The 24,313-nt window shown below is 48.0% G+C and overlaps 1 protein-coding gene across 18 annotated transcripts in view; it reads right to left on the minus strand.

Moving 5' to 3' along the window:
* Positions 1–3,741: 3,741 nt before the first annotated feature.
* r3hdm1 (R3H domain containing 1) overlaps positions 3,742–24,313 on the minus strand; it is a 50,008-nt gene continuing 29,436 nt past the window's right edge. For 12 of the 18 annotated variants that reach the window (XM_015358347.2, XM_015358349.2, XM_015358351.2 and 9 more), the window contains 13 exons: positions 23,434–23,691; positions 21,555–21,712; positions 20,693–20,794; positions 18,595–18,837; positions 18,213–18,345; positions 15,909–16,066; positions 14,737–14,888; positions 13,572–13,660; positions 10,644–10,813; positions 10,071–10,215; positions 9,749–9,846; positions 7,583–7,667; positions 3,742–5,954 (listed from right to left, as the gene is read on the minus strand). In XM_015358347.2, coding sequence (XP_015213833.1) covers positions 5,617–5,954; positions 7,583–7,667; positions 9,749–9,846; positions 10,071–10,215; positions 10,644–10,813; positions 13,572–13,660; positions 14,737–14,888; positions 15,909–16,066; positions 18,213–18,345; positions 18,595–18,837; positions 20,693–20,794; positions 21,555–21,712; positions 23,434–23,691 — 2,129 coding nt within the window. In that variant the 3' untranslated portion in view covers positions 3,742–5,616. Of the gene's footprint in view, positions 5,955–7,582; positions 7,668–8,128; positions 9,100–9,748; positions 9,847–10,070; positions 10,216–10,643; positions 10,814–13,571; positions 13,661–14,736; positions 14,889–15,908; positions 16,067–18,212; positions 18,346–18,594; positions 18,838–20,692; positions 20,795–21,554; positions 21,713–23,433; positions 23,692–24,313 lie in introns of those variants that run through there. The other 6 variants (XM_015358354.2, XM_015358361.2, XM_015358360.2 and 3 more) reach the window with 4 other exon arrangements.

Here is a 24,313-nt window from a genome sequence, read left to right on the forward strand (position 1 = left end):
GCTGCAGCAGCTGTGATTAGTGAGAGAAAGTAACAACGCCGGAGACCGTAGTGGTATTGCTCTGCGTATAAATACGACTCTCTTTCAAGGCTGTTCCTCTAAAATGGGGATTTCTCTGTGTGCGTGGGGCAGGCAGCAGGGTTTTTTAACAACGTGACATTGTTACATCATGGGGGACAAGTAATAGGTTTATTCCATGCTGAAAAAAGGGAGAAAGAAAACACAACGTTTCGGCCGTGAAGCTTTCTTCGGGTGTCAAGATTGTTACATCATGTTTAGTTTACCTGTGTGCAGTTATCCCTGAGAAAGGGCATCGCCGCATACGTGTGAGGATACCCCTAAAATTGTTGTCTGGGGCTTTGAATGTGTTTTGGAGTTTGGAGTTAGGAACCGCTGTCTTGTGCCGCCCGAGTGTCGATGCAATCACGAGGGGTTTAATTAAAGAGCTGCGCCTCTTGGTCGGTCTCCGCTTGCGGGGCTCGGAAATACCAAACTCATTTAGACATGTAGAAAAGATGAGTGTTGATTGAATTAGGCAGCCCAAGGACTGATATACCAGTGAGCTGTACGTCTTACTTCTGCTGTTTACTTTTATTGCAGGAAAAGCAGGCAGTTTTATTAAGTCATTGGGATGTAATTGTTGCATACATTACACACATGGCTTATTATTGTTTTAGAAGTAGCTTGCAGGCTGATCTCTTGCTCAGCAGTTGATGCCCTTGTTCGTGTCCGTGTTGTGTTGTGTGTTTCTGCCCCCTGGGGATCATAAAGACAGCTGGGCAGATCTCTAGGGGCAGCAGGTGAAGAGGCAGGTGGCGCTCCGCCCTACTGACGGGGCGCACTGAGCTGTGGGAGGCGACACCCTTCGGATGAGACGCTAAACTGAGCTCCCGGCTGCTTGGTTGTAACACATCCCGTGGCGCCGTGCGTCAGAATAGAGGTTTTAGCCGCGTGTGTTTTTTTACCACATATCTACAGACTGGCTTCTCTTAAAGCCCCCCATGGGTGCAGTTGGTGCTGCAGCCTCTCTCTCCTCCGCCGGTCCCGCTGTGCAGCTCGGACTGAGGACTGAGCCCCCAGCTCGGAGTACAGTGCTTTTTGAGGATCTTGTCGGACGGAAAGCCGCTACAAGTATTTGGACAATGTTCTTGATTCCGTTAACATCCCATGCCGTTTTTAATTTGAGGAACAAGTAAATAGGTGTATTCCAGGCTGAAAAGAGAAGAAAGTGACTCACACCCGAAGAAGGCTCCACAGCCGAAACGTTGTGTTTCTTTTCTCTTTTCAGCAGGAATAAACCCTTACTTCTTCCTTTGCCCCCTGCGCATGCTGACGCAGCTCCCCACCTGAGCGTTTTTAATTTTATTCCGTTTTACTTTTTCACATTCGGGACAAATACTACATGCAAACCGTCTCCTCCCACACGACCCTCTCGCCAGTTAACCTCTACACGCAGACGCTGAACTTCAGGGGAAAAAAGTGGGTCTACTGTGCAAAGATGACGTTATGGACATTTACACGCCGAGACCGTTGTTAAGCTCATCTTTCTTAAAAAAACTGGGTTTCCCGTGATTATGCCTGAGGTTTCGCACCGCTGTATGAATTCTGCTAATCCAGATGTTCAATTAAACTTCAGCTTCAATTCCCAGCCTCAAGCGAGAGATGGGTAACAGACTCGTAGAAATACTGCAGGAATTGAAACCTTTTCCGCCAGGAATGGTATTTCTCAGCTCAACCCTTACACGTGTGACTTTTATTTAGAGCTGGCCTGTTGAGCGGGAATGCGACTTACTGATTCCCGGTACCGCTGGTCAGCCTCCAGACGTGCCGAAACACACTCGCTAACTGCCCCCACCGTCTGAGACGAGTGGGTTGGGCCCAGCGAGGGGGCCCGAGATCCGTTTATGAACACGCCAGCGCACCCGTGTTTGGAAAAACTAGATCCATTTATTTCGAAAGAAAATTGAAAAATTAAAAAGAATAGGATGAAAAATGCGTCGAGGTCTTACATAGACAAAATAGAAATATTCACTGCAGTTATATACAATGTTATATTAAATAATTTACAGCTTCACCTTTTTACATTAAGAATAAGGTCGCTGCATCCAGGGCCCTTCAGCACTTGGAGTCGCTGTGAGAACACCTCGGATTCGCGCAGTTTAACGCACCTAGTCGCCGCAGTGACGATGGTCGTGCTGCTGGAAGAGGTGTTAGTGGGGCCAGCAGGGGGCGCTCACCCTGGGGTCCATGTGGGTCCTAATGGCCCAGTATAGTGACGGGGACACTATACTGTAAAACAGGCGCCGTCCTTCGGATGAGACGTAAAACCGAGGTCCTGACTCTCTGTGGTTATTAAAAATCCCAGGGCGTTTCTCGAAAACAGTAGGGGTGTAACCCCGGCGTCCTGGCCAAATTTCCCATTGGCCCTCACCAATCATGGCCTCCTAATAATCCCCCTCTATGAACTGGCTACATTAATTTCCCTACGGGATTAATAAAGTTTTATCTATCTATTACTCTGCTCTCCTCCCCACTGATCACTGATGTTTAGTGAGCGTTCTGGCGCACTATGGCTGCCGTCGCATCATCCAGGTGGGGCTGCACATTGGTGGTGGTGGAGGGGATCCCCATTACCTGTAAAGCGCTTTGAGTGGAGTGTCCAGCAAAGCGCTATATAAGTGTAAGCAATTATTATTATTAATTATTATTATTAAGATGGATATTATTCTCACGCTTTTCTTCTCATGACGATCACCGAGAAAGCGAAGGGTAGGCGGAGTCCCTGAACTCAGCCCACTCCACTCCACTCCGCGCTTGCACACTGTGACCGGCAGGGGGCGGGCTTCTACTCCACACCGGAAAGGCGTGTCAGCCAAACTTGTGTACCCTGCAGTATTTTGGCATTACAACATTCACGGCTCTGTACACTTAGCTACCCTACCCTCGTAGTACGCATCTCTATACAGGTGTAATAAATTGAGTTCGTGTAGAGAAGGATATGAGCAACGCCTTGCATGGCCAGTTATGCCCCGAAACGTAAAAAGATTTAGATTCTCAGTCACAGGGAGCAATTCCATGACTCACACAGATCAGATCAGGTTGTAGGGAGCAGTAGCAATAAAAAAACTACCTGCTGCGACGCTGAGCAGCGATACGAGCCCTCATTCATGTTCTTTTTCTGCCGTTCAGTCCAATTTGCGCAGTGTTTGCGGAGTTGCGTCACTCCAGAGACGATGAACAGCTCATCTCCGCTCAGGCGCTGCCACACCTACCGTCCAGTTCCGCCACTGAAGTTTTCAAGCGGGCAGTTCGAAGACAAAGTCAAGATCCTGCCTCTTTTATTGGGACAGACTGGTTCCGTGGATCGTGTTTGTCTCCCCTCCGGGGAGAACCGGTCTCTTTACCCCGAGTAAGTGCTAACAGAGCCGTACCTGTCGCGCACCTCTCCTGCCCCTCGGACCCAGGGCCGGAGCCCGAGGTTGCTCTCCCTGCAGCTCCTCGGTTCGCAAACCGCAGAAGTCGCGCAGTACGTGCACGGTGTGGAGCCTGTATACGCGGACACTGTAAGCTGGTGAAACACCTCCGTGGAGAGAAAAAGTACGAACGCAAATCACTGATGAGGGTTTCGCGGTCGTTCGACAACAGACGACAGTCCGAGACTCTGGGACAGTCCCGTTGACCTAGTGAACTACAGATGCTGCAAGTCTCTTCTTAACTCTCGGACGAAAAAAAAAACCAAACTCAGCGCGGTTGTATTTTTATTTAAAAAGGATATTGTAACGACTACGGCCCTGCGCATAACAGGGATGTTGGCCGGCCGGGCTGAGGAAGGTCTTCTTCAGCTCAGCCGGCGAGACCCCTGTTGAGCGACGCCGGAGACCCGAGTTCGAGTCCATGCGGTGGATGGACGACTGTACAAGCCCGAGAACCCGAATCCGTTACAATATTATATACATTCAACACAGTAAACCGGAAGCAATGTGTTGGTATTATGGCTCTTGAGATGGAATATGTAAGACAGAAACGTAGCTGTGGGCTCTGAAGGTAACAAAGGGCACACATAAATGGAAGAAATCTTCGGACTCCAACACCGTAAAAAACCCCGGTACAAACACAGACGGCAAAACCAAAGACATCCTTAAAAAGGCAGAGCTCAATATTCTTCACTGCATGCCACCCTCGAAGCTCAGAGCAGACTGTTTCCCAGTCCTTTCCAGAACATACATATCGGAACTTTATGCGGCTTGAAAGGTGGTGAAAAATTAGGTTTTAATGGAATCAATATAACAACGAAATATCCTTTTTAAAAAAGGAATAAATAGAATTATACCTACCACAGTGAAACAAATGTACAATTTTTAAAGAGAAAAAACAAACATAAATATATAAAAATTCATTTAAAGTAATTGTTTTGCAATCTTTTCATTTTTTCGGCTCCGACAGGTGGAACACGGGCGCAGCTTTAAAACGTATAATCGCGTGGAGAGACAACAGGTTTGGATAACTGATCATCTTTGAACAGTCGCATCTATTAAAATTACCAGGAGTTTGAAAGAGCACGTTATTTGGTATTTGTAAACATTTATTGGTTTCAAACTGAAATAAAAACGACTTGCACCAGCAAACATTGTACAGCCTTTCAGAATCCACACATTTTGGAGAAAGTGAAACAGAAGAGTATTCAGGTCTATAACTGTGCAAACGGATCTCCACTGACCCTTTCTAATGGGATGCGATTAAAAAGGGTCTTGAATCAAATCGTTAAGACAACTGGGCGTTGTTATATGCCTGGAGAAGAAGTAACGGACAATTTACGTAGTGAGGATGAGGGAAGGGAGATGCGATGTTTTTCCAATTTATAAATTAAGCTTCAACCAGCTACAGTATTGTGAATCAAGGAGTTTGTTCTCATTTGCGCCTGTTGGCAGCGTAACATTCCCACTCAAGAAGTGACTCGATATTTTTTAAGCTACTTTATAAATTATTCACAAGATACTGGACGTCTGTTTGTACGTTACACCAAGGTGTCCTTTGTTGTGTAGAACATGAATGTTAACAGTTTTATTCTGCTAGAAGGCACTAAAGCAAGATTCTCAAGCTCTAAGACACCTCTGAGACACAGGATCACGAGTGGCTTGCCAGTGGCCCCCTCTCCGGAGTGCGCTTCTCCTACGGCGGAGAGGGGCGATGGGCGATGCTTCCGAAAAGTCCGAAATAAAGCAGCTGTACATCAGAGCTTTGGATCTGACACAAGACCTCACAAATATAAAACGAAAACTAAAAAAAACAAACAAACAACCGAACGTGCTGCACTTTGATACGCTCCAGTCAATTCTCAACCGGGGCTGGACTGGGGTGGACTGGGGTGGACTGGGGTAGGGTGGGGTGGGTGGCGGGTTATTGGGAACTTGCGTCTCTACGTCATTGTCTGCCGATCGCTCGTTTTCTCAGCGTGCTAGAACATCACAAGGACAACGTATCCCCAGAGTCACTACAGCTCGAGTGAAAACCCGTGACAACAAGCCGACTGAGTGAGAAACAGGACACGGGGAACGGGAGGAAGTGTGGCAGCAGCCGGCAGCCGCCGTGGCTACGGGTCCGGCGCCGCAGCGCCCGCTACTGAGAGCTAGCCCTCTCCAGGTTGGGGAACTCGCAGTGCCTCTTGCTAGTTCGCAGCCTGAACTTGTTCAGGGAGCTGTTGTGTTTGACCAGCGCGCTCTGGGCTGCGTGCTTCGAGGGAAACATGGCCAGGACCGTGTACGCGGAGGCCAGGTCGCCGGAGGGCTTGGAGTGCTCGGCCGGCGCGCCGGCGTCCCCGCTCCCGCAGTGCCGCTGGTGATCCGGGATCCACCTGATCACGGCCCCCACTTTGCACAGTTCACCGAACATCTTCTCCGCCTCCGCGCGGCTGATCCCCTCCGGCAGATCGGTGACCTCCAGGACTCTGCCGATGACTGCCAGCGGGACAGGAGAGAAACGGGGAGGGTGCTGTTAATGCGTTAAACCCATTCCCGGCCGCGGAAAACGAGGCCGACCCTGTTTCCTCACACGAAAAACCCGCAGGCCAAGCACTATCGCTTCAAGTGTTCAGCACGACTTCACTCTCATTTGAAATGTCTGCTATTCAATTCAACAAAAGGGACTCGCAAATCTTTCAACTGTAACAGAAGCTTCTCTTACTAAATGAGCCATTTCGGATCTACATTTTCAGAGGCACCGGTTCTTTTCAGATTCACACATCTCACAAATGGCCTTTCCCAACCCCGAAGAGTACCGCACACTTACACATCGCACTGCGCTGTTCTTCGGAAACCATGCTGCATATTTTTTTCCAGTCAGCAAATCTATCAACGTCTGATTGTTTTCTTAACAATAGTCTTTTACATCGCAAAGTTTAATAGCTTTTCTGCAGAACCTGCAATTTTCAGGCAGACATTTTATGAACACTGCAGTTTTTCCTCTATAATTATGCTTACACAAACTGTACAAATAAGAACAGCAAGAACCGTTTTCTCACCATACCGTGCAAGCCTCCTACTCAGTCACTGTACTGAGGAAATAAAACATCTTCGTTTTATACCTTCAACATATCTGATCACTTTTATCATTTAATTCTTCAAAGAAAGGGACTGACTCCCCCCCAAATTTTCCTTTTCAGCAGTGACTGTATAAGCCCGCAGCTTTTTTAAACAATTTTTCAGAATGGCTAAATCTAGGAAAATCTGAACCACAGGTGCTCACCGCCAACCTCACACATTTGACCACTGTGTGCAGGTTTAGGGAACAACGGCTACTCCCTTTACATGCAAAGGATTCAACTAGGGAAGAACTGCACATAAAAAGCACAACTTTAAATGAGGTCGGACAGAAATCTAGACGTGGAGCCGAAAAAGCATCATTTCAGCAATTAAATAAAACATCCAGCAAGGGTCATGCTTCCAGAATTGAATAAAGTGTATCTTTTACATCTTTCAGCCATCAAGGCTCCAAAACAATGACCGAACCGATCATCTCGCTTTTCACAGACATCTGTTGGATGACGGCATCGCCTCTCCTTCGTGTCGCTTCAGTAAAGGATGCTGGTATGACTCCTCTTGCTCTTGGGCCGTGTTCCATACCGTCCCACTGTGCTGCAGTTCTGACTAACCGAGGCCGACCTGAGCATGCTTAACCCATCAGGTCCCCATCGTTCCCTCCGCGCGAGTAGTTTCCGTGCGCTAACTGCCTGCCCGGTGCGCAATGCTAATCTGAAGTGCTCACACCCTGGGGAAGGTCCAAGCTCGAGCGATAAAAAGGGCGCACTGCCACAGCGCGTCAGGACTGCGGCCCTGGCCGACAGAGAGAGACACACGCTTCGCCTCTCTTGGGACAGATCAAAGAAGAGCTCTGGAAACGGCCGTCAGGTGGATCAGGGAAGCTGTCGAATGTCACGTCGGCAAAACGCGTTTGGAGGGGGCAGGGAGACTGGAGGTGGCGTTTGCCAGCACAGTGTCGGTGTCTCCCCCTCCCGTGGGCAGACTCTGGCAAGACCTGGGGCGCGCCCTGACCGCGGGGGCTCATCCTACAGCACCGCGCCGATTACCTGGTTCCCCTACGCCGAGGTCCGTGGACAGGGCCTTCCGCGTCGGCCGCTTGCCTCTGCCGCCGTGCCGGACTCCGGGGGGCCCCTGGAAGAGAGCAGCGGAGCAGGGAGAGGCTTACACACGGATCCGGACCACGGCTCTAGGACGGGAGCCACATCTTTCTGGCTACGGGTTCAAAGCCTCAGTCCCTCTCAACACCAAGTGGGAATCACTGAGCCAACAATGCAAGTGTGGAATAAAGGACACAGACAACATGAATCACACCTGGAAGTTTATTTAAAATCCCCGAACCTCCTGCCCACTCTCAGTCTAATCCAGTAAGACCCTCCTTCACTGAAGTAAACCCAATTCCATAGGCCGCTGGCTCCGAGACACTTTCACTATGACGCTTTTCAAAGATTTTGACAGAGACAAAAGGAGCATCTGGTGCAATGAAAACTACTACTAAAAAAAAACTTTTTTCCCCCCCAGACAAAGATTGACAAATCTTTTCCCTTACTTCTGCAATGCTGTGTCCAGAAGTGAAATGAATTACCCAGACAGACTTCAGGTTTAACCACAAGCAAGCGCTGTGTTTCTTGGGATTTATTAACTGGATGTGCAGTAACAAAATACCTTTTTAGGTCTTTTTTGACCTGTATACATAGACAAATGCACACAAAAGAATGTACAAAAACAATCAACTAAATACAGAGAAACAGTATATCCTTAGGTAGGTGTATTAATTGGAACTTGGAAACAAGATGTGAAAATCAAAGACAAATGGAGGATGTGGGGGCTCCGGGCCTGGGCGAGACCCCTCGCTCCGCTGCCCCCTGCTCTACAGCGCCCGCGAGCACACAGCACGGGGCCTGGGTCTGCAGGGCCAGCCTGACTGCCGCCGAGCTGCCGGTCGCGGTGCAGGGGCAGCGCCGCCTCCCCTCCCCTGGCGGCTCCAGCAGTGTGGGTCCGTGATGCCGCAGCTCTCCGGGAGACGTTAAACGGGGACGAGACCAGTCAATCCCAGAGCCAATCTATCCTGCTAATTCCTTCTGTTCCGAGGAAGTCATGCACCAGGCCGGAATGGCGGAGAGCGAGGCCTGCCATCCATTAAAACTACATCTGAGCTGGGAAACCGAGACGACCGGTATAGGCGGCGGGTGCACCTACGTACAGGTAGTCGATGCCCACATGCATCACAAATTGTATTCTGGACGGACTGATCCAAATATCACACGCTTCAAACAGCACGAGGAGCGAGCTGTTCTTGATGTAAAACAACGTTTCCCTTTTCACAGGGCAGAAAATTTTTCTTTTGCACTGAAACAGAACCTCATGGGGCTGTTTCAAAAATCCCATCGGATCTCTGAAGATTCTGCTCAATGACTTTCGATCAGGGCCACAAGAAGGTCACGAGTGGCTTCTACTGACTGTGAAAGACCCTGACGTGATCTCTCCGGTCCGCTGGACACAATATCCAGGTCACAGGGTCACATCTTGGCTGCATCCAAGAATCCAGCCACCGCACTCCAGATCTCTGCCCCACAGAAACAGCAATCACGCACACCGCCTGATATTCCAGGTGCCACTTTATTAGAAGACGTCACATGTCTGGAGTTTACTCAGAATGGCTCTTTCAAACAGGGTGCACGGTGGTTAGATCTACTGCCCCGCAGCACTGCAGCCTGTGGTGCTCTCTATGTGGAGTCTGTATGTTTTTCCCCTGTGTTTGTGTGGGTTTCCTCCGGATGCTCCAATTTCCTCCCACGATCCAAAGACATACCGGTAGGTTAACTGGCTTCTGGGAAAACTGGCCCTGGTGTGAGTGTGTGTATGTATCTGTGTTTGTGTCTGTATGTGCCCTGTGATAGACTGGTGTCCCATCCAGGGTATATCCTGCCTTGTACCCACTGCTTGCTGGGATACGCTCTGGCTCCCCTGCAACCCTCATGTGGAAGAATATGGATGGACAGACTCTTTTAAACCTAGGCTTTGCAAGCTTGATGTGTGACTAGGCAATTTAATTACAACCGAGGCAACATCTCTGAATCCTGCTTCTGTTTTCTGCATCATTGACTGATTACACCCACTTAGAGGATCAAACAGCACTGCTGTGGCATCTAACCCCGCAGGCCAAAGCGATCGGAGCTGGCGGGGACACGCGAGGGCTGTCCCAGGGCACTCACCTGGTGGTTGGGCACTATGTGTGGCCCCTGCAGCAGTGGGGGACGGATTGGGGGGTTATACTGTAAAGGCTGGCCCAGCAACGGATACCGCCCATCACCTGGGGGGGGGGGCGACACAACACGAGCTTAAACGCAAACGTGAATAACACTGACATTTCATTTTCCAACTTTCAGTCTGTAAAAAAAACCCCAAAAACAACTGCCTTCATGAGACTGAACCGTCTTTGCAATGGCTTCGAGAGCTCAGGTGATATCACTCTGCAGAACGACACCCCATTATAAAGTCCGAGTACCATCGCCCCCCCCAAGGTCCTGGACTCACCTTGCCCAGGAATGAACGGTCGTGAGAACTGAGGCATGACGGAGATAGGAGTGAGCCCGGAGCGGAGGTTTTTCATGTTGGTGAGCTGGGTGGGGGCGGGAGACTGTGCAGGAGAGGTGGCTGGGCTGCCCAGCTGGGGACTGCTCTGGAAGGAGAGGAGGACAGCGGGCAGAGATCCAGGAACAGGCAGAGGAGAAGGAGGAAGGCCGCAGAAACCCTAGCTGCTCTGACAGGGCAGTATTACCTGGCTTTTAGTCCGAATTGCCAAGAGATAAAGATGAGTTTCTGCCATTGCCTTCGTGTTACTGACACGAGGACGTTTAAACAGATACCATGAAGATGCAGAAGAGGAGAACACGAAGGTGAGGTGAGATGTGAAATGAATGCAAGAAACCGTCACCTATATTTTTTCAGGTTGCAAAACCGAGTTCAAGTTCCTCAGCCCCGAGACGAGAATTTGTGTCACAGGGTAATGAGGGATTAGGGGGTGACAGGATTACAAACCACATGCTTGCCTTAGTGGTTCTGACACCAGATGCAAACTGAACGAACGGCTCTTTGAACTGCGCATACCTGGGAGGTGTCTAAAGTGGGGAGCTCAGTGGGCTTGTGGCCCCTCTGGTGGTCAAGGCTGTAGTATTTGTTGTGCTTCCACTGCGGTGGCGAATGTGCCCTGGGCTGGTGGTTTGTGGGTAACGTCAGCTGCATCATGACCATCCCGCTGCCGATGGGAGGTGGCACAGCTGAAAGCACAGCAGACGCACAAGGTGAGAGACTCCTGCCAGCCACAGTGTTGCCCGAGTCGGTACCCTCGAGTAAATGAAGACAAACGCACTGCAAATATACCCATTAGCTCGAAATGCCTCTTTAAGGGGTTCTACACAGAAAACTCTCTGCATACTCAAGCTACCCATAACTCCCAACCCCTCTTTTCATTCATTCTGGCCTCAGCACCTTGTTCCTGCTTACATAATAAAAAACAAAACACGTTCACATGAAAAGGCCATATGCAATACCTAAACCAACAAGAACAAAGAATGCAACTATATCTAATTTGACTGCTCTTCATATATTTTATCTTTAAGGACAACAAACACTACTGCAGGGTTCACAGCTCATCACCACTGGCGACTTAAAATAGAAGTGCTGATTGGTAGCCCGATGTCTAAATTGTTGGTCTTGTAGTTTGTGTTAAGTACGCTTTCCTGCAAGGGCAGGAGAAACAGACGCAAAGAGATGCATCACTGATAAGTGTACAACTCGGATCCAAAATATATTTGAAAAGCATCCACATTTTTTCAGTGTTTATTTAAAATACAAATTCCTTTAAAACTAATTTAAATATGCTATGCACCTAGAGATTTAATTAAGTAAAGTTCCAATCCATGGCTTTATTAAAAATGTAGTTGTTTAAAAATAATTTCATGATCTGGAGACCCAACCATGGGCTGCTGATGCATAATTAATAGCTGATTGGACACTATGTCCAAGTTCCAACGACACTTGGGCATAAATACTTAATCATGTTATAATTTTCGATGGCCTAGCACCCAATTAATACTGCCAACAAAATGCTAAAGTTCATGTGTGTGGACCTTCTCATAATCTCATTATTGCCAAACTTCAAAAAGCCTTCCACTCTTCATTTGCATTCTGATGGATAACAAAGCAATATAATGGTTTCAGTTTGTTCTGTGGATAAGTGATACATAGCGTGCATTAAAGAAGTGAATTACAGGTTGCTAGTGTAATATACTGCATATCAAATACAGCAAGTTTCCTGCAAAGCTCGACTTTGCATGTTCTGAAGCCTCTTTTACTTCACTGTTTCTGGATCTGTTGCATTCAGGTGTGTGAGGGGTTATGTTTTGTCATGTGACATTCCTTTCATGCTGCCTCTGGCCAATTGCTTCGCTGTTAAAAAGACTATAATGCTGGAAAACAAGACTGGAGCAGCTTTTCACTTCGCATCACAGCTGCTCGGTGTTTTGAGCTGTCTCCCTGTGAAGAAGAGATTCAGGAGACTTGTGATTCAGTCCTGAAGTTCCCCACCCGATATACAATCTGGTTGTGTGTTGATTTCCCCGATTGTTGAGACATGGAAACAGTATTATTTTCAGCAGAACAGAGATGTGTATATTGAAGAATAGTCACAAGTATTATGTTTAAATTAAGTATGATGAATAGTGCTAAACATTTTGCACATTAATCAATGAAAACAGGAGTCACTTCTTTACTCAAAGAGTGGTGGTTGTTGAATCCAATATCCTGACTTCTTTCACAAAATGACTGGATGAGACATGGGTCACCTGACAAACCGGCTACATGGGCCAAAAGGCTTCTCTCATTTGAAACCTCTCATTTTATGACAGCTCCTGAAATGAACAAAATCCAGGTATTTTCCTGAACTTAGTTCCTTAACAGAAATATTCCTCCAGGTGAAAAGAATCATTTTTTATCAAGACTGAGTATCTGAACACAAGTCCTCTGACTCAAGTGTTCATCTGAACAACAGCCCACTGAAAGCTATTGTATAATATTTAAGCACCTTTTCAGTGTACTGGGGTAAAGAAAATAGCAGGACATGGAAAGGAATCAAGAGTGATGACTTGCATATCCTTCTCAGCAGTCGTAATGCTGAAGCCTCTTCTCAGGTAGATAACTAAACAAAATGTTTTCACTCAAAAGGGACAGTACAGCTTGAATTTACACTGCAAACTGATCAGGAAGTTTCATTTCATTGGGTAGGCCTTGTATGAACTCATGAATTTCACTCACAGTGCTGCTCTAAAGGGAAATTAATTTGAGTTTTTGAAAGGCTTAATTATGATCACTTATAAAAAGTAAAGGAAATTCCATAATCCTTCCACAGGCTCAAAATAAAATTGACACTTAATGGGGAAAAAAATGAAAAATGAAAATTCTATTTAAGAGGGGCTAATAGATTTTGACAAATAATAATAAAAGTCGATTGTTAAAACCAGAAGGTGCCTGTCAGCTTTTTAAATGAACAATCAAGGGCTCAGACTGTCCATCACTCTAACTGTTACAAAAAACTGCTCTTAAACATGGAAATCTCCACGAAACATTTTTAATGCAATGGGCTCGAGCAGAACAGGAGGTCGTGTCTGTAGCTGCCATCATTTACTGAACTGAATCAGTTGTACGTTTTCAGTGGAGATCCTGACTGCTACACCGACCAGGGCTCGAACTGTAGGGCAGAACTGTAGGGAGAGGAGAGCTGCAAGGGCTGAGAGTAAACATCTGGAGAGCAGATACAGACAGAAGCTTCTTCTAGAGATCAGGGGGTTTCATCAAACAGCGCTGTCGAGGTAGAAGTGACAGCTGCCATGAAGGGAGAAAACCGCTTGGTGGAAAGGTACTGCGTGCGAATGCAGAAAACCCGCCAGGCTTTCTGAGGGGAGATGAACCTGACAATGATCTTTCGCGGCACCATGGACAGAGCCCACCAGGGGGCGCCGGTCAGCGGGACGGCGGTACCTGTGCACTGCTGGGAGCTGCAGGGAGAGGAGGAGCGTGGGAACTGCATCTGCTCGCTGCCTGGAGGGGGCAGGAACCCAACTGAGGAGCTGAAGACAGGCAGGAATGAGAGACGGCAGAGAGACATCCTGGCACAGCAGCAACCCTGAGCAACATTCAGAAGAGCAGCTCTCACACAGCTCCTGCTTGGCTTTTTTATGTGTTAATCACAGAGTGAGACTGACAACATCTTTTGAGGCGCGGTCGCTAAAGAACACTACATGCAGAAACGCTGAAATTATTATTATTTATGCTGGAATGCTGAAGAAGTGAGCACTATGCCCATGTTAACAGCCTCTTAAAGAAAATAAAGAAGTGTAAATTACACTGGGTGTTTTAATAAAAACAACTTCAACAAAAATCAGCTATTATTGACGCCACACTCCAAAAGAAATAGCAGAGATGCCGTGCCGTTTTTCAGTCCAGTTTGCCACAAGCTTAATGCTGGTGAAAAAAATCCTAGCCAGCTGATGTTCCAGCTATACAGACTGAGGCAGCTGCTGCAGCAGGCAGAGCTCCAAGGAGATCCACATGTCTGTAGTGCAGACATGAAGAATTGCACTGAGCACTTGGGACCTATGGCGCTATATTAAGACTCACTATATCTCGCTGGTTATAAATCACCGGCAGAATGACCTACGACAGGCCCCTTTGATTAAAAATAAAAATGTCAGCTTGACCCCTCCTGCGTGCCGTTAGAATGGTTGCTGTAGCAACAGATGATGGCTTACTTTAGAAAAAAAAAAATTGTGCTGTGCTGGAAGAATTAATTAAATATGGTTCTCCTTACCTTAGCCTACAAATTACAGTAGAGCTGTGGACATTTAATAACTGAGGTTAATCTCAAATAATTCCGTTCTCATTTGGGAACCACCGTTACACCAGAATGAACTCTTCCCGAACCTGTCTGCCTGTGCTAATTCTTTTAAAAGAGGTTTGTAATATAGACATCACAGAATCCCAGCCTCCCAGGTGATGCCCAGGCGAATAATTTAAACACAAAGAAAAAACATTTCTTGGGATTCTGAAAATGGAAAACATTTTCTTTCATTCAATGTAACCTAGCTACCAATATTCTTCATGTGCAGAACGTATGAAATGATTTGCAAAGAAGTACATAACTGACCTCAAATTATTCTGCTGACTGGGTGGAATAACACTGTAATAGACTTGCACTCCTGATGCAGGGATTGGGCCTTGGCTCGTCTGAGTGGGGATAATGACTGGCTGCTGATATGTCTGCTGGGGCATGCCCTGGGACCCTTGGGGCATTGATACCTGCACAAATACACAACCATGGGGGGTCAGAAGGGATTGATCGCCTCCCACACACCCCCATTTCAGACAGACTCCACAACAGCTACATCGAAGCGAGCGGCGACCAGAGTGTGGCCTTCTGTGCTGTTGTAGCTAGAAAAGGCCAACTCTGCAAGCGTGAGCTTCGATTTGCAAAGAGCCTTTTCTCTTTTCCATTGAGTTTTCGCCAGGTTCCTTTGTAAGTCCTGACCTGAGTGCTGCGCCCCAACTCCAGTGGAACACAGCAGCTCTGACTACATAAACTCCAACTCAATCCGCGCATCGATCCGCCCCGTATGGGTAAATAATACAGATTTATCTTTGCGAATCACAAACGCAAACGTGTCGGGGTCAGGCTAGCGAAACCCTAAGGGACCAACAGCCTTCTTCAAGCCAAGGAGAAGAACAAAAAGCAACCGACAAATGTGAAATGTTAAACAGCTATTCAACATCAGAGTATCCTGAGCCTGAAGAAGAGTTGAGTTAAGGCAAGTTTACTATAGATATGTAAAGAGCAAGTACTGCGGTACTTTCATTCTGAGGATGAATGACACAGTAGGGGTAATGCAGTGTCCACCAGCATCACCCTGCGCTCCGTTTCACACTTTTTTCATATGTCATTTGTTTAATGAACGAACAGTACAGGATACTGTAATGAAACTCACAGTTCAGTATTTATACATTTCTAAAAAGGTAATTCGCTCTCCGCCAATCTTTCCTTTATTGGCTCCTGTATGCTATATGTGGTGGTGCTTAATTATTTGAATGTTGAGGTTTGAAAAGGTTTTATCTTTCCTAAGCAATGCCTTATGCCTGTTCACGCCACCAAGTAGAAGGGGTCGCGTCCCACTTCCACAAAAACCAGGTCCTGTGAAGACGTGTGGAAGTCGGGGAGGGGATGCACACGCTGAGGACAACCACCCGCAGATGCCCGAGGGCAGAAGGAACTACCCCAACCGGCAGCTACGGCGCCAGAAAGAAAAGTTTCGGACTGGCAGGTACCTGATACGAGGGCACGGAAGGGTATTGAACCATCATGCCTTGAATGGGACTTCCCACAGTGCTGTGCTGGCTGCTCACCAGAGGCTGATTCTGCGGAGGGGCAACGCCCACCATGTTCTGATAGGGCTGCTGCTGGCTTGGGAGCATGGTATGGTAACCTGCAAGGACAAACAGCGCCTGCATGAGGACACGAGGACAGCGAGGCCCCACAGCGTGGACACAAACCCCAGTTTCAGAGTCCAGAGACAGAAATCCAGTGCAGTTTTTTTACACGCATGCCTTTACCAATGCAGTTACTTTAAATATAAGAACAGAAGCCTTTTGGGTTAAACATCCTTTTCTTTCCTCTTACAATTTGACATGCATTTATATTGTTTCATAAAATGTATAAACCAAAAGTATTTCAAATGGACACTTTCTAAATAAAATTGTAAATTAATTGCAAAAAAGCAGCAGGTATTGCTGAAGTAAGGAACAAAAGTCAAGTACTACAACCAAACTGATGGAAGAGGGACATATGGGTTCCTGCAAGCTAGTAAATGAACACAATTTTAACACGTTAAACAACAGGCGAGAAATGAAGAACCACCACGTGATAATCATCTATCTTTAGGAAATCAAGACTGGGGCCAGTGCTGTGAACACGAAGGGCCAAAAACAGAATCGAGAATTTTGATCGACATGGCTAAAAGCAGGAATCAGGACAGTAACTTCACCCTTAAACGCCCACAAAATTTTACTTCAACAGGATCATTTCCAGGCTTGAAACAAATCTTATTTAAAAGCATATACAGTCAGAAAGTAATAGCTCTAAACAGAAAAATGCCCCCTTCGTAACACGATTGGAAATATCGTCCTTTCATGAGGAACAGCATCGGTGTCAAGGTTACAAAAGATATTATCACTGGTGATGCTATCTAAAATTCTCACAGAAGAAAAGAGCCCAGGGACTGCACCATGGAATCGGAAGATTTTTCCATTTTTTTTCCCGGCTTTCAAGGAGGTAACTGCAATCAATTTCGCAAGATGAGAAGAGAACTGGGACAAAAGAAATTGATGGCTTAGATTGTTCCCTGCAGCGCTACATGAAGCGGTCTATTTTTAGCTCAATTCTCTCACCTCCACTTACAACCAGGCATGAAGTGAATATGATATTAAGCACACAATATTCTAGCTGACTGAGCAGAAGGAAAATAAAAGATGCCTTTTGCAGAACTGTGACAGTATTTTCGCAAGCACTTGTGGCCTTCTGTCTCCCTCACTTTACGCCAACAAAACCAAGCTGGAGATGTGTTTGCACGTGATACAAGAGGGCTGTAAAGCTCGTTTTGGGACACAGCTGGTCAGGAACTTCTTGTCGGTAAGAATGAAAAAACTGCTTCACGTCCAGGGTTCGTCCTGGGCCCAGAAGCCGTGCGGCACAACCAGCGCTCTACTGACAGATGGTGGGGCTCACGTTCGGGCTGCACCACCTGATCGGGGCGCTAGTCCGAACGCAGGAGGGAGCCTGCTGCTGCCACTGGCCGGAGAGGATGGAGCGGCTGAAAAAGAGACCGGTTCACTGTGAGAATTGTAGTCCTCTCAGACAGTGCTCCGGCCCCGGATCCGGGCGCTCAGTTCGCGGCACGAGGCAGCAGCTCACCCGGCACGCACACCCTCTCAATATCAGCAGGTTTCTCTCACGATCCAATACCCAACGATTACTTCGTGCAATTACCTAGAAAACACATTTTCTCTCACTTCAGGTGGCTTTTTAAGGGGATACGTCTCTAAAAACAACCTGTCCGCTGCTGCCAAACTTCAGGACTCCTCTGGCGCCGTTGGCTTCAAAAATGGTTTAATGAAAACCTTACAAGTCTCATAATGAATTTGTATATGATTCTTGAAAAGACAAAGAAAAAAGATCCCCTTAAAACGGTTACACAACCAGAAACACTGAAAATTGCAGTTCAGAAACAACTGGCAATTGCTTATATGACCAGAAAACATAACTGCAACAGCTAAAATCAAATATCGCAGTACAGACGCTTGAAAGGAAAATCAATGCACTATGTAATTAGTCTCCACTTCTCTTCATTCTTCGCTTGTTAATTGTTTCACAGCAGTTAATACATCTTATTGTGTTGCCACAGATGAGCTCGTGAGTGTCACAGGAAAACAACAAAGCAATGAACCATTCTCCCCCTTCAGCGCAATGCATGGGAAAATCAGAACCGTTCCTGGGAACAGAGGAATGAAAGCCATGAGCTCAAGAGGAAGGCGCAGAGGGCGCCCCCCTGCAGGCCGGCTCGACGCAGACGCTACCTGCTGGCTGGGCGGGCTGGGCGGCCAGTGGCAGGGGCTGGCCCTGAGCAGGGCTGTAGTGCACGGAGTTGGCCGGCCGGTACTGCTGGCTGGAGTGTGGGTACTGGCCAGGCGCGCAGTAACACGTGGGCATCTTGGAGGGGGGGGGAAACAACAACAAAAAAAATATTCCTTCACTGTATATCCTTGGTGGGTTTTCACAAGTACCTGAATTAGACCCATACAAGCAAGGCCAGCGCGCCCACACCAGCCACACACAAGGCTTAAACACGACTAAAACTTAAAAGTCGATCTCTAAAGTGAGCAATATGATGCATAAGCATGTCACAAAGACCTAGAGGGCGCAAGGGCGCTCTCTGACAAGGGCTCCACCACACTGTACCTGCTGCATGGGCGGCTGCACGTAGCCCTGCTGCTGAAGGACTGGCTGGTTGAGCTGGGGGGCCGCGGTGGAGTAGGAGGGGGCAGCAACTTGCCCCTGGGGGGCTACGATGTAGCTAGGCTGCTGAGGAGGGGGCTGGAGGACTACCGATGCAGGGTACATGGCAGTGTGGGCATCGGGACCGTCGCTGGAAGGCTGTCTGGCGAGGCTCATGTGGCTGAACTGGACGCCCAGGTTCTCTTGCTGCATTTTACACACACACACAGAAGAAAAAAAAAGAGATGAGCGCAATGTCCCACACAGCAGGGGGTCGCTCGCTCCAGCTAGCTCATTCTTGCGGCTACTGGCTAGTGGACCTCGCTCAACTGCGGCGTGAAAGAAGCCAGCAGATGGGCTTCAGCAACATGGCAGGGTCACTCCTACAACAATTTGTGTAAAGAAGTACCTCCTGTTCTCGGTTTTGAAAGCACTCCGCCATTGTTTCCACTGGTGTCCTTCAGTTCATGAATGACAAAACAGTGGACTCAAAGTGACTCAACCTCTCCAACCGGTTACACTAGAAGGAGAGCTAGTCTGTGGGTGGAACAAGCTGCATATCTTAACGTTAAATTTCCTTATTGTATTGCTCCCACCCATCTCGTGGCCTGGAGTACTGAAAAAAGGAGGCTGACAGCATGTTTGGGATATATCAACCCCAACCCTATTCGCTCAGGTCCTTAAATCTAATCTATAATCTTTGTAACAGAAAGCCCTCTTAGTCTGACTAACCAATTCAGCAGTGTGAATCACTTAATTAATAATAATTCCTTACATATATAGTGGTTTTCTGGACAATTTTCAAATTTCAAAGTGTTTTACAGGTAATGGGTAATCCCACTACCACCACCAATGGTGCCCCACTGGATGATGCACCAGTACGCTCCCCACACACCAGCTCTCAGTGGGGAGGAGAGCAGAGTGATGAAGCCAGTTCAGAGAGGGGGATTATTATGATGCCATGATTTGTAAGAGCCAATGGGAAATTTGGCCAGGACACCAGGGTTACACCCCTACTTTTTTGAAGAAACGCCCTGGGATTTTTAATGACCACAGAGAGTCAGGACCTCGGCTTTACATCTTATCCGAAGGACGCCACCTTTTTACATTGTAGTGTCCCTGTCACTATACTGGGGCACTTGGACCCACAGAGACCACAGGGTGAGCGCCCCCTGCTGGCCCCATTAACACCTCCTATCCAGGTACTGACCAGGCTCACAGCTGCTGAGCTTCAGTGGGCTGGCAGTTCCCAGTTACAGGGTGATATAGCTTGGCTATTTCTTCTGGCTTTTTTCTTTTATTTCTTTGCATTTTTTTCCCAACGAAAACTAGATGTTTCGGCAAGCTAACTCCAAGAAAGACAATGTTTCATCCAATTGCTTCTCTGCACTTCATTCTGGCATCGCGGGTGGCTTATTCCAAACACACAAGTCTATAAAAGAGACCTGCAGGAAGATCTGAAAAGGTGTGATCATGCCCGAGCTCCGTCACTGAGCGGCAGAGGCCTCTGTCTTCTTGTTATTTTAGAAGACAGACGTTTATCCTCAAAGGCCACTTACTCTTATTAAGGCCACTTATTCTCAGGCTTCCTCTAGTGCCTGATGCAGAATCAGTGAGCTGCTGCCAGAATCATTAAAGGCAGCCAATCTGTGATGGGTTCTGTCTGCATCATAAATAAAACTGAAGAGACTGTGATGAACACAACAAAACTACATTCCTGTGAGCAAGAAGTGGGACCTCTACTCATTGTCCACAGACTACAAAACCTCCCGTAACTGCTTTAACCAAAATGCCTTAATAGTCCGTGCTTCCAGAGAACACTGAGCTACAGGTTTTCTTAAGAGACAAGTCTCAGGCACCTCTCCCAATGCTTCCCTGTCTACACACACACGAGATGCAGGAAGTGGACTTTTGCTAATATATAAGAGGCGCCGACGTCTAAATACAGTTATGAGATTGAGGACAGGCCGGCGTGAAGCCACAGACATGCACAGTCATCCCCATCAGCACCGGCACACCCACACTGACTGACACACAGCAGAAAGAAGAGAAGATGGGGTACCACAGTGTACTGTTGGTTAGGGGAGACTGTCAGGAGCTGAGGTGGGTAAGAGATCGCAGAGTACTGGACAGGTGGCACAGAAGGCTGCAGCGGCCGAGGTGGCTGGAGAAGCGGCAGGGGTAGACACAGTTAATGGTTTAGTAGAGATGTTAAGACGCATGATCTGAAAGACAGTCTGAAAAAAGCTCAATAATACATTATCCAACAGCAACAAGGGCAGAAATTAGACCGAACACAGAGACGATGCCTTGAGCGCGAGACAAAAGTCACGGTGCGTTCGGTAACCCAAGCTAAAAATGGATTCTTGTAACACAGCTTTATCTTAAAGATCTGTCCATCATCAACACTGAAACACTGCTCAGTGAATCACTATCTTCTAAATATTAAACAGTAAGATAAATGAAGGCACAGAAGCATAACCCGTGAAAGGAGAATTCATGCAAGTCTTCTTCATCGATATTTACTTTCTGGATGCTCTCCTGCTTCTGTTCTGACAGATAGCTCTTACAGGGTGTATGGTTCATCTTTGCACACTGAGCTATGAATCACAGCCCCGTCTTAATTATCCTGCAAGACATCACATTCCGCCCCGAGAACAGCGAGACTAAATCGATTTACTAATCTGGCATTTAATTAATGCTCTTTAATACCCCGTCTCCCTTATTCGCCACTCTTGACATGGCAGGGTATTGAGTCGTAATGAGAATTTGTAACGCCTTGTGGCCCGACGCGACGCTGCCTCTTTAAGAGGGGTCTTTAAGAGTTAAAGAAGATTCTCCTGTTCTCCTGGCCCTGTGCACCTGGGGGGCAGTGTCTCCTGAACCAGGAAGGGAACCGCCGCGCTGCCCACAGAGACACTGACCTGCGAGAGGACGTGGTTGACGGGCTGGCCAGGCGGGGGCATCGGCGGGGGCGGAGGGGGCGGCGGCGGCGCGTGCTGAGCTGGGGTCCTTACGGGCTGCTGGGAAATGGCGGGGTTGTACACAACCGTACTGCCATCAGGGTTCAAGAAGGGCTGACCTGCAAAGGCAAGACGGTGGAGACGGGGGGGGGGTCTTTAGCTTTGCCCCCCACCACGGAGGAAGACCACCTTGCTGGTCCATTACTGCTCACGGCTGAGTGCCTTCACCCCCCCCACCCCCCCCCAGCCTCTCTCTTCCCCTTCGCTCAGCTCGGGCAGCGCCAGAGCCCCGCTCCAGCTTCCCTGCGGCGCGTCACGGCCCACTCCCGCGGGAACCCGGGATCAACCAGCGGCAGCTACCGGCGCGGCCCGATGGGGCTCTCGTCTGCCACCGGTCTCGGGGCCTCACGGCCACGCCCCCGGCCGCTCCTCCTCACGACGCTGCCGGCCCGGCGATCGCCAGCTGTCTTGTCCACAGGGACAGCCCCGCGCCTCGCCAGCCCCAGCCCGTGGGCCACACCGCTCCCCGAGACTGCCGGACGCCTTGCTGGTCTGAGGGACCGCCCCCCGTCTGCCTGCGCCCCAAATCACACGGCCTGCTCCTGCAGCCCTTTTAAAACACGAATCTCCAGCACCTCACTACCACCGAAAAATCCCCCATCTTAAAATCTTAAAAAGGTCAATAAGCAATTATCCATGCGAGCTGATACTCAGAATACATTAATGTCAGCCATGGACCCCTATTATCAGCCTCATGCATAATTTAAAATAAGTAAAACAACGCAGAATATATTAAACAGAGGCTGCAGTTTTGTTTACTTGAATTACAAGCAATTGCGCAATCTGCTCTGCACACACATTCTGGTTTGTTTTTGAATTTCAGCTGCAACAATCAACAATGCTCTATTAGTCTACTTAAGTGTTACAAAATAACAGCTGTGGCATAATGTGTGTCATCTACTAAAGTGTGTAACACAATCTAAATTCTTATGTGCAAGATGAAGCATTCCACTTCCTAGCAGAGTCAGCCTGAGCTGAAGTACGCAACACTATTAGATACACAATCCAACTAAAAAGCAGGAAATGGCCACCTGAGTGAAATTCTCCATCTACAACAGAAAATTCCTGGATGATGTCAAACAACGAGATGTGCCAACTGTGCCACAGCAGGGCCTGGATCACCAATCGCCCCAATCCTGGATGTTCTGAGCGGGGGACAGCAGGACACTGTCTGCCTGTTCTAAGTATGGCACGTGCGTAAATTAAAAACTCGGCAGGAGTCGACAGTTCAGTCGTGAATGGGCCACAGGTTTAGTCAAGGTGTCGCTGATCTAATACCAGCGCCGCCTGTGTCTGTAAAGGGACAAGCCTAGACTCGCCGCCACCCCCCGACGACGCGAGCTCCGGGCTCTGCTGTTTCAGCAAAAGAGCAGGGGTCCCAGCCCAGAGCACCTCGCTAACGCGGTGGCGCGGAGCTCGAAGAGGACAGGACCCACAGCACGCCGGTGCCAGCGCACATTTCAGTACACCTCCAACGCCTGGCTACTACTGATGGCCCCGCAAGATCAGGCCACCCTTTGTTTAGTTACTGTTACCCCCCACCACCACCCCTTTACAAGGACAGGAGAAAGAAAGAGAGCAAGAAAAAGCAGTTGTTTCCAATTAGGGTTTGAGAGAACGAAAAAAAAAATTAAAAGGGTGAGCTAAACATACCCCTTCCCCCCTTTAACCACAAAATAAAAGACACACACACACACACCACTGACGAACACAAAGAACAAACAGCTTAAATCAATACATCTATATAAAGAGATGAGTGTCGCACCACTCGGATACCAACCTGTGTGAGGGTTGATCAGAATACTGCCCGGCGGTATCCCTGTGGCTTCCAGGGGAAGCACATAGTAGCTAGCACTAGCTGTCGATGCCACCTGCCCACTCACGCCACCATCAAAGGACAGAGAATGACTAGTGCTGGCAGCTGGATAGGAGGAAGGTGCAGCATGGGTAGGCTGGCTTAAAGCTGTAACAGGAAGTGGCTGCTGGGTGCGAGAAAGCGAACCCGTGGATGACCCTACACTACTAGAAGACTCAGAACCTGGGAAAGGAGTAACGAGAAGCTCTTTACCCACAGATAGAAACAACATGCGCATTTCTGCATGGGCGCATCAGTTGACGCGTTCCTTGAGATGCAACCACGTTACAGTCCCCAGAGCGGCCAGAGCGACTTCATTCCCTTCTTGAACAGATCAAAGCCCGAATTCATTGGGTACACATGCAGCAGGAATCGCCAACCCAGCACACTCAGGAGCACAGCTAACAGTGCATGGTTGGACCCCCTTTCTAATGATGGGCAAACTGTGAGGTTATAAGTCTCTCTTTCCTTATAACAGCTACTCTGGCAGCTATTTAGCAGGGCGATTGAGTTCTGGTCTTTTTATGCCCAGTTGCAACAGAAAATATTGTTCCACTTTTGTGAGGATCTTATAACTTGCTAACTTGTTAAATACGCTTCTTATGAGCTCTATGCTAATCGTGCCTGGTGTCACTGGCGATACTTATCTCAAACTCAGGTATACAAAATGAGTTGAAAAGGGTCTCCATCTACTTAAGGTGCGGAAACTGTCATTGAATTCTTTCAATAGTAAAAGACCACTGTAAAATATGCAAAACCAGGACAGCTTAACAGCTGTTAACTGAAGTCTTCTCAGTAGCACAAA

The sequence above is a fragment of the Lepisosteus oculatus genome, chromosome 12 (assembly GCF_040954835.1).
Source record: "Lepisosteus oculatus isolate fLepOcu1 chromosome 12, fLepOcu1.hap2, whole genome shotgun sequence".
Taxonomy (NCBI): Eukaryota; Metazoa; Chordata; class Actinopteri; order Semionotiformes; family Lepisosteidae; genus Lepisosteus; species Lepisosteus oculatus.